This window comes from Zingiber officinale, chromosome 4B, assembly GCF_018446385.1.
Source record: "Zingiber officinale cultivar Zhangliang chromosome 4B, Zo_v1.1, whole genome shotgun sequence".
Lineage (NCBI taxonomy): Eukaryota > Viridiplantae > Streptophyta > Magnoliopsida > Zingiberales > Zingiberaceae > Zingiber > Zingiber officinale.
The window spans coordinates 63,602,635-63,621,518 of NC_055993.1; the positions used below are offsets into that span (position 1 = coordinate 63,602,635).

At 40.6% G+C, this 18,884-nt stretch overlaps 1 protein-coding gene across 2 annotated transcripts in view; it reads left to right on the forward strand.

The window, feature by feature from the left end:
• The first annotated feature begins 14,289 nt into the window (after positions 1-14,289).
• The window catches only part of LOC121975091 (beta-glucosidase 16-like), a 42,603-nt gene continuing 38,008 nt past the window's right edge, over positions 14,290-18,884 (forward strand). For both annotated transcript variants that reach the window (XM_042526490.1, XM_042526491.1), the window contains exon 1: positions 14,290-14,509. In XM_042526490.1, the coding sequence (XP_042382424.1) occupies positions 14,384-14,509 (126 nt within the window). In that variant the 5' untranslated portion in view covers positions 14,290-14,383. The remainder of the gene's footprint in view (positions 14,510-18,884) is intronic.

Below are 18,884 nucleotides of genomic sequence, written 5' to 3' on the forward strand. Positions count from 1 at the left end.
TCTATAAGGGTCGCTTGGTAGCTAAAGGTTTCAAGCAGATTCATGGTATTGACTATGATGAAACCTTTTCTTTAGTGGCGACGTTTAAATCCATTCGGATCATGCTTGCTATTGCAGCCTACCATGACTATGAGATATGGCAGATGGATGTCAAAACCGTGTTTCTGAATGGAAACCTACTCGAGAATGTGTACATGACACAACCTGAGGGTTTTGTAGATCCACAGCATACTAGTAGAGTATGCAAGCTGCATAGGTCCATTTATGGACTAAAGCAAGCTTCTCGGAGCTGGAATCTTCGATTCGATGATGCGATCAAACAGTTTGGTTTCATCAAGAACGAAGATGAGCCTTGTGTCTACAAGAAGGTTGTAGGGGACATAGTTGTCTTCCTCATACTGTATGTGGAAGACATACTACTCATTGGGAAGGACATCCCTATGCTTCAGTCTGTCAAGACATGGCTAGGGAGTTGCTTCTCAATGAAGGACTTAGGTGAGGCATCTCGCATTCTTGGGATACAGATCTATAGAGATAGATCTAAGAGATTGCTTAAGTCGAGTATATATATTGACAAGGTACTCCTTCGGCATGCAGAACTCCAAGAAGGGATTTCGCCGATGTCACATGGCGTGAGTCTTCGAAGACTCAAGGTCCCTCTTCTAGAGAGGAGAGAGACCACACTTATGCCTCAGCCATAGGATCGATCATATACGCCATGCTGTGTACTCGACCGATGTCTCGTATGCTTTGAGCATGACGAGCGGATACCAGTCCGATCCAGGTGATAGCGGTCAAGAATATTCTTAAGTACTTACGAAGGACTAAAGAATATTTCTTGATATATGGAGGTAATGATGAGCTAACCGTAGGTTACAGTGATGCTACTTTCGAGACCGATCGTGATGATTACCGATCGCAATGTGGTTCGTGTTTTGCATTAATGGTGGTCCACCGGAAGAGTTGAGATACGATGGCGATTCTACAATGTGTCAGTATATTGTTGCATCAGAGACAGCAAAGGAGGCAGTTTGGATCCGCAAGTTCATCACTGAACTTGGGGTGGTTCCTAGCATCGCTGACCCAGTTGAGCTATATTGTGACAACAATGGAGCTATAGCGCAGGCGAAGGAACCTCGCTCACACCAGCGGACCAAGCACATACTACGGCGCTTCCATCTCATTCGAGAGATTATCGATAGAGGAGATGTGAAGATTTGTAGAGTACCTACAGAGGCTAACATCGCAGATCCCTTGACCAAGGCTTTGACACAGAGGAAGCATGATGGTCACACTAGGTCTTTAGGCCTTAGAGCCTATACTGATTGGCACTAGTGCTAGTGGGAGATTGTTAGTTAGAGCCCTAGAGCCAATCATTTGATGATTGTATGGACTCATGTATATCATATTCTTGTATATTAATAAAGGCATTTGTTTGGTTATTATACTTATTTATATTAGTGTCAAATAGACTAAGTATAATAGCGTCCTTGAGTAGAAGGTTCATACCTATATCATTCGATTAGTTGAATCAATAGTGAGATGATATAGGGAACACTACTCTAAATCATTCCTAGTCGAGTATTAGCATTCAGGGACAATGTTAATACAATAAGACTAGCATGTAGGTCAGCTCGATGACTTGATCTCACAAGTCATGGATATAGAGATATCAAGCTGACACATGGGTATGCATTAGAGAATGTATACTGAATGACCCGCCATGAGAAAGTATCATGAATCGTTATATGAGTGTCATATACTTTCTCATGTGGCTATTAGTATGACTATTAGTCCTTAGACCTGAAGTCACCATGGATCCCTACATAAGGAGTTATGTACTTTAGTTTCATCAAATGTCACCCGTAACTGGGTGGACTATAAAGGCGATTACTGGGTATATAACGAATTATGTAGAGGGATGTGAGTGATGTAGATGAAATCTATCCCTCCCATATGACGGGAGCGACATCGGTATTCTTGATAGAGTGAGACCACTAAGTGCATGGCCATGCCCAAATGAGTCAACATTAGATGTTGAGCTCATTTGATCGAGTGAGTCTACTTGGAGTTCAAGATTTAGATTGATTAGAGGATGACACGGTCTATGCCTCATATTGATCAATCTAGATGTCTAGGATAGAAGGACACTTGTCATTATTTTGTGAGGAGTCACAATTGGTAGTCACAAGGTGATGTCGGATCTCGACATTCTTGTAACTTGGGTAGTAATGATGTGTTGCTAGATACCGCTCATTACTTATGCTCCTAAATGGGTTTAGGGCATTGCCAACGTTACAAGAACCTATAGGGTCACACACTTAGGACAATTAGATGGAGATTAGGTTCATATGATGAACCAAGAGGATTAGATTCATTTGATGAATCAAATTGGATTAAGAGTAATCCTAATTGGGCTAACTTGAGTTCGACTCAAGTTGATTCATGTATTCAATGAGTCTAATTTAGATTTTGACTCATTGAATCAATTTAATTTAATGAATTAGATTCATTATATTAAGTTGGCTCGAATCAAATGGTTAGATTAGATCAACCATGGTAGAGATTGAGTCAAGTTTGACTTGACTTGAGAAGGAAGACCAAAGGTCAATTTTGACTTGACCTTTTGCCACCTCATTGGTGAGTTGGCATTAGGTGGACCAATAATGATGTTCCACATCATCATGGGTGCCACCTCATGGAAGTTACAAAGCCACTCTCTTAATGGTTTCATATTAATTGCAATTAATGCAATTAATGTGATTTTTGAAAGTGGCCGGCCACTTGGTTTTTGGGTGAAAAATTCATTTTTCATTCACTAGTGTGCATCTTCTTCCTTCTCCCTCTCAAGCTCTCCCTCTCCCTCTCCGCCCTTGGCCGAACCACATAGGTGCTAGCACACCTTGGTTTTTGGTCATCTCCATCTAGTGTGTCCGTGTGGATACTTCTAGAGGACTGGCGCTTGACGGTCTTGAGATCCGGCATCATTTGGACGAGCGGGAATGCGAAGGGCATCGCATCAAAGGTATAAAGTGTTTTCCTTTGTAGATCTACTGTAGATCGTAAAGTTTTTTAAACTCGTACTCGTATTTTTGTTCGGTTTTACCTTGCACGAGATCCGTGGCTTGGGCGATTCGGGGTTTCCGTGACGCGAAACCGGTTTTCGCGGCCCGAAGAACCCAACACATACAATCATCAAATGATTGGCTCTAGGGCTCTAACTAACAATCTCCCACTAGCACTAGTGCCAATCAGTATAGGCTCTAATGCCTAATGACCTAGTGTGACCATCATGCTTCCTCTGTGCCAAAGCCTTGGTCAAGGGATCTGCGATGTTAGCCTCTGTAGGTACTCAGCAAATCTTCACATCTCCTCTATCGATAATTTCTCGAATGAGATGGAAGCGCCGTAGTATGTGCTTGGTCCGCTGGTGTGAGCGAGGTTCCTTCGCCTGTGCTATAGCTCCATTGTTGTCACAATAGAGGTCGACTGGGTCAGCGATGCTAGGAACCACCCCAAGTTCAGTGATGAACTTGCGAATCCAAACTGCCTCCTTTGCGCCTCGATGCGAATATATAAACCTGGTCAGTAGAATCAGCTCTTGTATCCTCGCTTCAACTCTTCCATTGACAACCACCATTAATGCAAAATATGATCGATCGCGATCGGTAATCATCCCGATCGGTGAAGTCGCATCACCGTAACCCTTTACGCTTAGCTCATCATTGCCTCCATATATCAAGAAATATTCTTTAGTCCTTCGTAGTACTTAAGAATATTCTTGACCGCTATCCAATGACTTTCACCGATCTGGTATCTGCTCGTCATGCTCAAAGCATACGAGACATCGGGTCGAGTACACAGCATGACGTACATGATCGATCCTATGGTTGAGGCATAAGGGATCCGATCCATGCGGTCTCTCCTCTCTAAAAGAGGGACCTTGAGTCTTCGAAGACTCACGCCATGTGACATCGGCAGAAATCCCTTCTTGTTCTGCATGGCAAACCAAGGAGTACCTTGTCAATATATGTACTCGGACTTAGGCCACAATCTCTTAGATCTATCTCTATAGATCTGTATCCCTAGAATGCGGATGCCTCACCTAAGTCCTTCATTGAAAAGCAACTCCCTAGCCGTGTCTTGACAGATCGCATAGGATGTCCTTCCCAATGAGTAGTATGTCATCCACATATAATATGAGAAACAACTATGTCCCTACAACCTTCTTGTAGACACAAGGCTCATCTTCGTTCTTGATGAAACCAAACTGCTTGATCGCATCAAATCGAAGATTCCAGCTCCGAGAAGCTTGCTTTAGTTCATAAATGGACCTATGCAACTTGCATACTCTGTCTTTTGTGGATCTACAAAACCCTCAGGTTGTGTCATGTATACATCCTCGAGTAGGTTTCCATTCAGAAACGCGGTTTTGACATCCATCTGCCATATCTCATAGTCATGGTAGGCTGCAATAGCAAGGATGATCCGAATGGACTTAAACATCGCCACTGGAGAAAAGGTTTCATCATAGTCAATACCATGAATATGCTTGAAACCTTTAGTTACCAAGCGACCCTTATAGATAAGTCCATCGATGTCAGTCTTTCTCTTAAAGACCCACTTGCACCCAATGGGTTTTACCCCTTTAGGTGGATCAACCAAAGTCCATACTTGGTTGGTGTACATGGATTCCATCTCGGATCTCATGGCCTCTAGACATTTCTCGAAATCTGGTCTCATCACAGCTTCCTGATAGGTGGTAGGCTCATCCTCTATGAACACAATGTCATCATGGTCAGACAAGAGAAATGAGTATCTCTCAGGCTGACGACGTACTTTATCAGACCTGCGAAGAGGTATGTCTACTTGAACTGGTTGTTGTTCCTCAACTCTTTGTGGAACAACATCATCCACAACACTTTGTGGTTCCAGTTCAATTTCCATCGAGGTTTTAGTGCTATGGTCCGCATCTTGAACTTCTTCAAGATCAAACGTACTCCCACTAGTCTTTCTAGAAACAAAGTCCCTTTTTAGAAAGACCCCAGTCTTTGCCACAACTACCTTGTGCTGACTGGGAATGTAGAAGTAATATCCCTTAGTTTCCTTGGGATATCCGATGAAATAGCACTTGTCGGATTTGGGTCCTAATTTGTCTGAGACTTGACGTCGAACGTAAGCCTCACAACCCCAAATCTTCATGAAAGACACCTGGGCATCTCTCCCAGTCCATATCCTATATGGTGTCTTTATCACGGCCTTGGATGGAACTCGGTTGAGTATAAAAGCTGCCGTGTCTAGAGCATAACCCCAAAGGAATGTCGGAAGATCTGTGTGACTCATCATAGATCATACCATATCTAATAGGGTACGATTCCTCCTTTCGGATACACCATTCCACTGTGGTGTTCCAGGAGGAGTGAGTTAGGATAGAATCCCACACTCTGCTAGGTAGTCACGAAACTCATGGCTAAGGTATTCTCCACCTCAATCTGATCGAAGTATCTTAATACTCTTGTCAAGCTGGTTCTGTACTTCATTCTTGAATTCTTTGAACTTTTCAAAGGATTCTGACTTATGTGTCATCAAGTACACATAACCATATCTACTGAAGTCATCAGTAAATGTGATGAAGTACCTATAACCGCCTCTAGCAGCGACATTGAAAGGGCCATATACATCACTATGTATAAGACCTAACAAGTCAGTCGCTCTCTCACTGTGCCCACTAAAGGGAGTCTTGGTCATCTTGCCCAGTAGGCATGACTCGCGCGTCTTATAAGATTCAAAATCAAATAAGTCCAGTAAACCATCCTTATGGAGATGGGATAAGCTCTTGTCATTTATATGACCTAAGCGACAGTGCCAGAGATAGGTTTGGTTCATGTCATTTGGCTTGAATATCTTGGTATTTATGTTATAGATAGGGCTTTCAAGGTCTAGAATGTAGAGTCCGTTCATCAGAGGTGCACTACAATAGAACATATCTTTTAAATAAACAAAACAACATTTGTCCTTAATTATAAAAGAGAAACCTTTCTTGTCCAAACAAGAAACTGAAATTATGTTCTTTGTTAATGCAGGCACATAACAACATTCATCTAATTCTAATACAATTCCAGAGGGCAGAGATAGATGATAAGTTCCTACAGCAACAACAGCAACCCGTGCTCCATTGCCTACTCGTAGGTCCACCTCGCCCTTCGCCAATGCTCTACTATTTCTCAGCGCCTGCACATTAGTACAAATGTGAGAAGCACATCCGGTATCTAATACCCATGATGAAGAAATAGATAGATTGACTTCTATAACATATATACCTGAAGTGGAAGTCTCACTTCGCTTCTTCTTAAGATCTTCCAGGTACACCTTGCAGTTCCTCTTCCAGTGCCCGGTCTGACCGCAGTGGAAGCAGGTAGCATCCTTGGCGACCCCTCCTTTACGCTTCAGTGCCTTACCTTTGACTTTCCTTTGCCTTTGGGCTTGCCCTTCCCCTTGTGTTTCTGAACCATCAGAACAGAGTGGGGCTTAGCCTTCTTAAGGTTCAGCTCAGCAGTTCTTAACATGCTAAGCAGCTCGGGTAGTGGCTTGTCAATTTCGTTCATGTTGTAGTTTAGAACAAATTGACTATAGCTATCCGGCAAGGATTGCAAGATCAGGTCAGTGGACAGCTCTTGGCCAAGCGGGAACCCCAACCTCTGTAGGTTTTCTATGTACCCAATCATTTTAAGTACATATGGGCCTATGGGAGCCCCATCTGACATCTTGCACTGAAACAGTGCCCTTGAGATCTCAAATCTCTCATGCCGCGCTTGTCCTTGATACAGTTGACGAAGATGTTCAACCATATCGTAAGCGCCCATCAACTCGTGTTGCTTCTGAAGCTCAGAGTTCATGGTCGCGAGCATTAAACAGGACACATCTAATGTGTCATCTTGATGCTTCTTATAAGCATCTTTGTCAGCTCGCGGGGCATTAGCAGGAGGAGCCTCCGGAATGGGCTGCTCCAGAATGTACAGTTTACGTTCCTGGGTGAGAACTATTCTCAAGTTCCTGTACCAGTCCAGGAAATTTGCTCGTTGAGCTTGTCCTTCTCAAGGACAGAACGCAGAGAGAAGGTGTTCGTATTCGACGTCATGGTTATCTACAACAGAAAAATACAGAAAATAAATATCATATTTTTTTAAATCATTTAATTAGGCTTTTAACTAAATGATGCTCCCACTGAATTCTATAATTTATGTGGGACAAGATCCACATCATACTAACCCTTGAGTTAGCTTTGGCTAATACACCCAAGATTTAGTATGATCGGTAGGTAACGATTTACCAATTACATCTCTATGCAACTCTTGTTTATAGGATTATTATCCGCAGTTATATTAAAAATTGAGTTAGCTTTGGCTAATACGCCCAAGAATTAATATAAATGTGATTTATGTCCTATCTTTCCAACCATTGGAAGAATGCCTATAGTTATACTCGATCCAACCGAGTTAACTAAGAATACTCAATCTAATTGAGTTTGTACTCGCCCATGCGTTGATAAGCGGGACCAAGATTGTCCCTCCGTACCCTACCAAGTAATATGTGTTGTTCTGCTTTGGCAGATTCAACAACACATGTGATCGAGGTAGTGATAGGTATCACGGCACGGTAGGCATTAGAGTTGACGCGATTTAGATCTAATCTAATCGTCGATGTGTATCAAATATGCGATAGATCTAATCTAATCGAGGGGTGCATCATGTGCACGACTTAGATCTAATCTAATCGTTAGGCACTAATTAATTACTTAATCATGCATCACATATACACAAGCAATTAATTAATTTTATTTGTGATTAGTCATGGCCCTACTACGATCTTCTCAAGCCAATGAGAAGATCGGATGGTCAACTTAAGGTCAACAGCTTCTCAAGCTCCTCCCTTTGACCACCTTGTGTTGCTCGCGCCTTCCTCGTAACTTCGTCTCGAGTGGACCTTCTATGGCTCCAATTTTGTACATTACAATTTTGAAACTTAAGTTACATTCGAGTCTAAACTAATTTACAACAAGAATACAAAATAGAGAAAGGCGCGACGCGCAGGTCGCAGATCAAATGTACAACACGCACAACACAAATGACGGCGCGCAGGCCGTAATATGAATTACAACACAAATCCAATCAGATTGGGTCTTTTTGGGCCATGACTATCACAAATTATACATAATTCTAAATTATGTAATTTCCATAATTTCCTGTAATTTTAATACTAATTTTTACGAGTAAAATTTCCCGGCGGTCCCGTTTAGCGGTTTTCGGGCACAATCGCAGAACGAATCCCCTTGCGGGGCCAGGGGCAGCGCCCCTACCCGCGATCTAACCATCGCGAGTGTCCCTAAGTGATCCTACAGTGCCTTAGTCCGCTGTCCCAAAAAGTTTTGGGCGAAACCTTGCCATTTCGGAAAAATCTTCTCGGTAATCGAAGCCTACAAGTGTATAAACACTTGTGCTTCGCTTCTACGAGAAAATTACTCATAAAAATCCATAAAAACTTAAATTTACAAAAAATCACAGAAGCTATATTTTTCATAAAAAATCAAATTTAACTTGTACAAGTCTTCGCACGTGGCTCTGATACCACAGTTGGGTTTTTCGGGCCGCGAAAATCGCTTTTTCACGTCGCGGAAACCCCGAAACCCCCGCCACCGGATTCGTGCGAAGAAAAATAAACACAAAAATACGAGTACGAGTTTCTAAAGTCTAGATCTACACTAGATAAGAGCGTTACCCTCGATGCGATGCCCTTCGCTATCCCGCTAGTCTAACGGTTTGTCGGATCTCAAGATTGTCTAAGTAGACAACCCTCTAGAAGTATCCACATGAACAAAATTAGGTGGAGGGAGAACCTTAGAGTCTGCTAGCACTCCAAGAAGGTCTCGGCAAGATGAGGAGAGGGAGAGCAAGAAGAGAGAGCTCTAGGAGGAAGAAGATGAGAGTTACTACACAAATGAAAACTCACCATCCAATTGATGTGGCCGACCACATTAAGAGGAGTTGTAACCTCCATGGAATGCCAAGAGTCACAACTCTTGGTAACTCCCATGAGGTGGCATCCCACTTAAGCAACCATGATGATGTGGAGCATCATCATTGGCCCACTCAATGCCAACTCACCAATGAGGTGACATAAAGTCAAGTCAAACTTGACTCTTCATCTTCCTCTCAAGTCAAGTCAAACTTGACTTAATCTCTCTTATGGTTGATCTAATCCAACCATTTAATTCAAGCCAATTTAATATAATAAATCTAATTCATTTAATTAAATTGATTCAATGAGTCATAATCTAAATTAGACTCATTGAACACATAAATCAACTTGAGTCCAACTCAATTAGCCCAATTAGGATTACTCTTAATCCAATTTGATTCATCACATGAATCTAATCCTCTTGGTTCATCATATGAACCTAATCTCCATCTAATTATCCTTGGTGTATGACCCTATAGGTTCTTGTAACGTTGACAATGCCCCTAAACCCATTTAGGAGCATAAGTAATGAGCGGTATCTAGCAACACATCATTACTACCTAAGTTACAAGAATGTTGAGATCCAACATCACCTTGTGACTACTAATTGTGACTCCTCACAATATATGACAAGTGTCCTTCTATCCTAGACATCTAGATTGATCAATATGAGGCATAGACCGTGTCATCCTCTAATCAATCTAAATCTTGAACTCCAAGTAGACTCACTAAATCAAATGAGATCAATATCTCATATTGACCCATTTGGGCATGACCATGCACTTCGTGGTCTCACTCTATCAAGAATATCGATGTCACTCCCGTCATTTAGGAGGGATAGATTGTTGATACAATCGACCTAGGATTAAATAGGGCGATCTTTGTTTTTGATGTGTGTGTCAAAGGATTTAAGTTAGACTTTACATTGGTTCTAATATGTACTTAAGTTGTGCAGGACTTGGTAGATTGCACAAGCTTAGAAAGTTTCATGGCTCAGGTTCTTGAAGATTGGTGAAGGATGGTGCATCCGATGGACCACAGACAAGAAGCAAACGGAGTGAAGGGAAGTGAATCTCAAGGCAATGTGAAGGATGACATGAAGAATAGCTGCAGGCTTGAGTGCATCTGAGAGACAAAGGCTAAAGAGGAAGACTTCAAGAGCAACTCCGGACACCAGTCGACTGATGCAGTCGACTGGGAGCAAACAGAATACCTCTGTTCGCTCAGTCCACAGTCACCAGTCGACTGATGAAACATGCAGTCGACTGGTGCAGTCGATTGCATGTTTCAGCAGTCGACTGGTATAATGCCGTTGGGATGATGACGCACAGGATCTCCGTAGATTTGATTGAAACAGTAGCCGTTGTGTGATACCAGTCGACTGCATGTTTTAGTGTTAGCTAGAGCCCTAGAGCCAATCATTTGATGATTGTATTTTGGACTTGTTGTATCATATTCTATATATATAAATAAAGGCATTTGGTTTTTGGTTATTATACATACTTGTATTGGTGTCAAATAAACTAAGTATAATAACGTCCTTGAGTAGACGGTTCTCACCTATATCAATTGGTTAGTTGAACCGATAGTGAGATGATATAGGGATCACTACTCTTAATCATTCCTAGTCAAGTATTAACATTCAGGGACAATGTTAATGCAATAAGACTAGCATTTAGGTCAACTCGATGACTTGATCTCACAAGTCATGGATATAGAGATATCAAGTTGACATATGGGTATGCATTGGAGAATGTATACTAAATGACCCGCCATGAGAAAGTATCATGGATCGTTATATGAGTGTCATATACTTTCTCATGTGGCTATTAGTATGACTACTAGTCCTTAGACCTGAAGTCACCATGGATCCCTACATAAGGAGTTATGTACTTTGGTTTCGTCAAACTTCACCCGTAACTGGGTGGACTATAAAGGCGATTACTGGGTATGTAACAAATTATGCAGAGGGATGTGAGTGATGTAGATGGGATCTATCCCTCCTATATGACGGGAGAGACATCGATATTCTTGATAGAGTGAGACCACGAAGTGCATGGTCATGCCCAAATGAGTCAATATGAGATGTTGAGCTCATTTGATTTAGTGAGTCTACTTGGAGTTCAAGATTTAGATTGATTAGAGGATGACACGGTCTATGCCTCATATTGATCAATCTAGATGTCTAGGATAGAAGGACATTTGTCATATTTTGTGAGGAGTCACAATTAGTAGTTACAAGGTGATGTTGGATCTCAACATTCTTGTAACTTGGGTAGTAATGATGTGTTGCTAGATACCGCTCATTACTTATGCTCCTAAATAGGTTTAGGGGCATTGCCAACGTTACAAGAACCTATAGGGTCACACACTAAGGACAATTAGATGGAGATTGGGTTCATATGATGAACCAAGAGGATTAGATTCATTTGATGAATCAAATTGGATTAAGAGTAATCCTAATTGGGCTAACTTGAGTTGGACTCAAGTTGATTCATGTATTCAATGAGTCTAATTTAGATTATGACTCATTAGATCAACTTAATTTAATGAATTAGATTCATTATATTAAGTTGACTTGAATCAAATGGTTAGATTAGATCAATCATGGAAGAGATTTGGTCAAGTTTGACTTGACTTGAGAGGAAGATAAAAGTCAATTTTGACTTGACTTTATGCCACCTCATTGGTGAGTTGGTATTGATGTTGACTAATGATGTTACTCCACATCATCATGGGGTGCCACCTCATGGAAATTACAAAGTCATTCTCTTTAATGGCTTCACATTAATTGCACTTAATGCAAAATTTGGGGGTTACACTTGGGAAGTGGCCGGCCACTTTTGAATGTGAAGAGAATTCATTTTTCTAATTCAAGTGCATTTCACATCTTCTTCCTCTTGAAGCTCTTTCTTCTCCCTCTCCTCCTCTCTTGGCCGAACAAGACAAGGTGCTAGCACACCTTTGTTTGGTCTTCTCCATCAAGGATTGTTCGTGTGGATACTTCTAGAGGACCGTACGCTTGATGGTCTAGAGATCCGACACCTTGGACGAGCGGGATTCGCGAAGGGCGCGCTTCAATAACCTTTTCTTCATGTAGATCTAGAAGTAGATCTAAGTAGAAACTCGTACATGTAAATTTTTGAAATCTATCCTTCGCACGAGATCCAGTGGCATGGGTGATTCGGGGTTTCCGCGACCCGAAAACGTGGTTTTCGCTGCCCGATAACCCAACATTTAGCAGTCGACTGATGTCGCGAATTCCAGCATACTGTATATAAAGTTGAGAGCTTGGAAAGAATAACTCAACTGATCCAAATTACTGTTTAAGCTTTCCAAGTGATCTTCAAGTCTTACAACTCTGATTCTCTCCTCCCTAAGCTCATCAAAAACCTTGTAAAAGGAGGAGATCATCTTGTAAAGGTTTCTCCACCATCACTCTTGGATTGAAAAGGAGAAGATCTTAGTGAAGCTTGATTGAGTGTGTGTGTGCCTTGGATTAGTCACCTCAAGGAGGTGGAGACCAAGTAAATCGAGGAGTTAGCCGTGTTCTTTTATTGTTTTTCAATTTCATTTCTTTTCGTGCTTCCGCTAACAAATTGTAGGTGAAGAATCGAAGAAAGGCTATTCACCCCCCCTCTAGCCATACTCAAGGTCCTATCATAGATCCCGTCTACATCACTCACATCCCTCTGCATAATTCGTTACATACCCAGTAATCGCCTTTATAGTTCACCCAGTTACGGGTGACGTTTGACGAAACCAAAGTACATAACTCCTTATGTAGGGATCCATGGTGACTTCAGGTCTAAGGACTAGTAGTCATACTAATAGCCACATGAGAAAGTATATGACACTCATATAACGATCCATGATACTTTCTCATGGCGGGTCATTCAGTATACATTCTCCAATGCATACCCATGTGCCAACTTGATATCTCTATATCCATGACTTGTGAGATTAAGTCATCGAGTTGACCTACATGCTAGTCTTATTGCATTAACATTGTCCCTGAATGTTAATACTCGACTAGGAATGATTAAGAGTAGTGTTCCCTATATCATCTCACTATCGGTTCAACTGACTGATTGATATAGGTGAGAACCTTCTACTCAAGGACGCTATTATACTTAGTTTATTTGGCACCAATACAAGTAAGTATAATAACCAAAAATAAATGTCTTTATTTATATAAGAATATCATACAACAAGTCCATAATACAATCATCAAATGATTGACTCTAGGGCTCTAACTAACTGTGTCTAGTGCCATGGTCGTATCTGTGCACTAAACGATTGACACGACTAGGTCGTGTCCGGTGGCACAACAGTATTCGTGCCCTCAGCGACTGGCATAACTAGGTCGTGCCTCTTGGCACGATCGTGTCTGTGCCTCTTAGCACGATCGTGTCCATACCCTCAGCGGCTAACAAGATCGTGTTCGTGCCCTCGGTGGCTAACATGACCATGTTTGTGGCCTCAACGGTTGACACGCCTCAGGGACTGACATGGCCATGTTTGTACCCTCAGCAGCTGACATGACCTGCCTCTTGGCATGGTCATGCCTCGTGTCAATCAAATACGAGCAATCTTTAATCGATTGCTTTCTAGGGAAAAATTCTTTTAAAGCAAGTTCTTGATTATAACTTCCCGTTTGTCATAAATACCAATTTTAATAAATATAATTTTTAAAAAATATTACTATTTTGGGCTTTTAGCGCATCCGCTAAGAGCTGCGATGTAGCAATGGTGAGGGAGCTCCCTCCTATAGTTACTTTTCCATAGAGTGACTCTTTATCTTAGGAGTGCTCTCTCTTTGTTTTTAACTTAGTTTTTGTTAAAAAAAAAAAAAAAAAAAAAAAAAAAAAAAAAAAGTAGTTAAACAATGGTGATGTTGTGGTGTGAGTGCTCTAGTGATGCAGGGTCTGCAAGTTGAGCATCCATATTCAGGTTAATATATAGGTATTATAATATTATAAATTGCTATAGATGAGTGTTATAACTATTTATATATTAATAGTGTTTAATTTTTTGAACGCAGTTAACGAGTGGATTTTATCTAAAAATTTAAGAATTAAAAAAAATAAATTTTAGATATAAAAAATTAAAAATGAATAAATATAGGTACAAATAATTAATATAAATATTAAAATGAATATAAGAGAAATATAATAGATAAGGTAACGGTGCGGGCTCACTGTTGGAGATGTTCTTAAAAGCCCAACACACTTCTTAATTAAAATAAATATGACAATGACCGACAAAGAATTTGTATACACAAATAACGTTCGCCGTCGCCAAGGTCAACTATTAGAAGGTTGCGGTGGCAGCTCATGCCACCCTGTTCAGCAAGCAGAGAGGAGGGATGGGGAGGAAGAAGAGTATCTTGGCAATCACACTCTTTCTTCAACTCCTTTCCTCTGCTCGATGCATCAGTCGTAGCGATTTCCCTCCATCGTTCCTCATGGGGACTGCAACTTCTTCTTACCAGGTAATCTAATGATGTTTTCCACAAGATCCAAGATCGTAGATAACGGAAAAAGAAAAAAAATACAAGTTTTTTTGGGATCAAACTCCAATAACGAAATACGCATGATTTCTGGTCGAATATGCCAGTTTTAGGGGAGGGAGGGAAGGAGGAGGGTGGGGCGTAGAAACTGGATCTCCTATTCTCAAAAATGATCATAATGATCTACATGAGTGGAGAGGTGTCTTCGCATAAAAGAGTGTTATAGAGCATTTTTGCAGTGATTTTAGTTTTAGAATGGTTCTCCATGACTATTTGACAGCTACTAATTTTCTCCCTGTGGACAGTTTCATAGTTTGGGGGTGCTTCGGGGTTTGGAGTCTTTAATAGTTCATATTGTTCATAGAAAATAAGATTTTCCTTGAGCGAAAATTAAAGGAGGCTCCAAACTTTCATAATCCTTCCTTCTTAGTTTTTTTAACAAAAGAGCATCCTTTCCAAAATTACTCCTATCATCCTCCTCCTCTAGCCAACGATGGTTGATCCTGACAAAAATTTAATGGGGTGCTCAAAGAAAGAACTAAAAAAAATGGTTTTGCTATCAAATAAATATATTAAAAGATAAACGTACTAAATTGATAATGATAATGATACAGAAATAAAAATATATGCATACCAATAAAGTAATTATTTCTTGACATTTGAACTACTAGTACAAGGTCTGGACGTACAAACAAACAGAGGCAACTGTATCCTACGAGTGTTCATCTGTTGAAAATCTTGTAAAATTTGTTCATTTTCAATTGTGGCAAAAATATCTTTCTCAATGTATACTAACAAATTATTATTCATCCATTCATCCCCCAACCTATTACGTAAATCAGTCTTGATAATTTTCATCGCAGAAAAAACTCTTTCAACAGAAGCAGTTGCAACTGGTAAAACCAATGCTAACTCAATCAAACGATATACCAATGAAAAAACCGTACAACCATCTATTTAGCAAGACTTCCCAAATCTTCAATCATAGAAAATCCACCTCGTATATTTTGAATGTAAGTCTCAAGTTCGTCCTCAAGTATTACACGATCATTCAATGAAAAGTCCTCCGAATAAAGTTCAGCAAGGCGGAGTAGCGTACCAATGTCAAATTGAGAAAAAGAGTTTTTTGGATATAAGTAAGCAATGCAAGTAAGTATCTCTGTACTTGATTCTAAAAAATGATTATTTATTCCTTCAATCATCATATCAAGGACCTAATATTGTAACAATAAAAAAGTGAATAATAAAACACTATTAGAAAATTAAAATTTAATAAAATATTTTAAAATAATACCTCACAAAAAATTTCAACACGATAATGATGAAAATTAGTAATCATTTGTCCATTACGTTTGCTACGACCACGAGTTCTCGTATTTTCTTCCATATTCGATACTGGAATCATATGGTTACTACAAAATTTATCGACGACATCCAAAAAATTCTCCCATCCTTCCTCTCTCAATTTTTGTAATTGAAAGTACAATGTCTTGATCCTTTTGTTGTAAGACAAGTGACAATTTATCTGTGATTCCCAATAAATATTTCATCAAATGCATCACAAGCACAAATCCATAACTCTCCATCTTATCAATCAAACTGGTGGTGGTACCACTACTATCATCATTAGTACCATCATTATACACATTTTCAAATACTTGTAAAACAAAAGTCCATGTAGACATCAAATGAATAATAGTCATGTAATGTGAACCCCAACGAGTATCTCCTGATCATTTTAAACTAATTTCTTGATTTTTTTTCTTTTATCACTAACAATATCTCCTTTCTCTAAACATTCTACAAGTCTGTCATGTTCAAGTTGTCTAAACTTGTCTTTTCTTTTACATGAAGCACTAGTAATATTTACAATCATAGTTATTGGTGCAAGGAGTACCAGACGATCGAACTTAAGTTTTGATTATGACAAAAGGTTCAAAGTTAAGATGTCTTGTTGTCTAACAAGTGTGAATGAGCTTGCAGGAAAGTCCTAAGTATACTCAGGCAAAAGTTCTAGTGGATTCTAGGCAGGTGGAGAACCCTAGGGGAGGTAACCCTAGGTCCTATGGGTGGTAACCCTAGGTTATGAAAAACTCTAGGGGGAGGTAACCCTAGGTCTTAGGGTGTGATAACCCTAGGTGGAAAGTCTGCGGGTCGAACACTTTGGGCGAAATCCTAGAGTCGGGGACTAGTGAAAATCCTGGTGGTCCCAGACCAGATGAAAGTCTGGACGGGTCGTGGAGCGAATGTCCAGCATGAAAACCTGAAGTCTCGAGCACTGAGCAAAAGTCCAGTCGGTCTAGAGGACCGGTTTAGTAAAAGGTAACTGAGAGTAGTAGGTGAGGACGCGTTCCCCGAAGAGGGAACAGTAGGCGTCGGTTCGACTTAGGGTTTCTAGAGGAAATTCGAAAGTCAGAACCAGACAGTCCGGAGATTGTCAAAAGTTATATATTGCTTTACTATTATTTGCTATTTGTCTAACTCTGTTTGCAGGGAAACTAACATTCTGCAGGTTGAAGTTTCAGCCTTGATCGGTCGATCGAACCGGGGATCGGTCGACCGAACCTCCTAGCAGAGTAGATTTCCAGCCAGCTGATCGGGTTTGACCGAAGAATCGGTCGGCCGAACCTGGGTTCAGTCGACCGAACGGTGGATAGGCGTCGACGTGGTCGGGCCGGGTGGTTTGGCTTAGATAGGCCAGCGAGGTCAACGGGATCGGTAGATCGAACGACAGGATCGGTCGATCGAATGAAGACTCTTATCCAAGCGGCAGAATCTGGACGTGAAGTTGGCCAAGTTCAGAGGGTAAAGCCGACCGAACATTTGTATCCGTCGATCGATCAACGTCGAGTCAAAGACTGATCTCGAGATTAGTGGATTTGGATCAAGTCTGACTCGGCTATAAAAGGAGGGTCGACCAGCAGCTTCGAAATAACACATTTAGAATGACCTTCTTACGTGTGCGCTACTCCGAAACAACTCAACCATGCTTAACTGCTGCTCCGACAATCAACGAACAACTACTAATTCTCTGTTGTCTGTAGACTTTAGTTTTAATACTTGTACTTGCATATTTGTAAAGTTTTTACGAATTGATAGTGAATTGCCCAACGTAAGCGATCAACGATCGCGGGCCTTGGAGTAGAAGTTGTCACAGGTTCCGAACCAAGTAAAATCAAAGGTGTCAACTTGGTTTTTTGTTCTCTTACTTTTCGCTCTTTAATTTTCGCCGCACGAACTCTTACACGATCGAGTTTTCCGAAATGAGTGAAAAAGTCACGAGTGCTATTCACTCCCTCTAGCATGTATCGATCTTACAATTGGTATCAGAGCGAGGCCGCTTTGAATTGGTGAAACCACCAAACGAGCAGGGGGGCCTTTTTTTCTCAAAGAAAATTATATATCTTGTTTGTTTAAAAAATATTCTTACACGTTTTCCCTCCAAATTTATTTTTTGAAAAATTCATTTTTATTTTTTCATTATCGGTCAGTGTTGACGAAATATCTTATTCATCAAAATTTATATTATTATTATTATTATTTATTATTATTTTTTCTCGAAATTAGTGAAATACTATTTTATTTTTCTCCATCATTGCTAATCTAAGACCAAGTCTTGGGACAAGTCTACTTGTTTTTGTTATGTGCTAGATTTGTTCCATAAATGGCATACCAAGATGGGTACAACACCGCACGCCCACCACTCTTGTCCAGCGAGAATTTCGAATACTAGAAAGGCCAGATGGAGAACCAACTGAAGACTCATGATCTAGACCGGATTTATACTCCCCACCGAAGAAGGTGTGCCCATCGCCTGTGACAAGTGGGATGCACAAACAAGGAGAAAGATCGAAGCCAATGCAAAAGCAACATATACACTCCTATGCGGACTAACAAATAAAGAGCTTGATCGAGTTGGAAAGTTCAATAACACTAAGGAACTTTGGGAAAAATTAATTGAGCTTCATGAGATTCCGTCAGAGCCAGAAGACCAAGTAGAACCTGAGTTCGAATCTGAGTTTGAATCCCCAGAGTCAACTTTCAAACCAGACTCAGAAGAATTGGATCAGACCAATTTCATAGCATTGATGGCCAAGGAAGAGATAGCTGAATCTGAGTCCGAAATCGAGATGACAACAGTCAAGGAGAATCCTATCATGGATCTAAAAGGTAAAATTGTAAATAAAAATTTCAAATTTCACATAACTTGTTTTAAGTGCATGAAGAGAGGACACCATATAAACCAGTGCCCTACTCATAAGATTCGGATGACACAACCGGAGGAGTCATCAGAAGAGTCGGACGAAGAAGAACACGAGCAAGCAAGCTTTGTTTCTCTACCAGCACAAGCGTACCT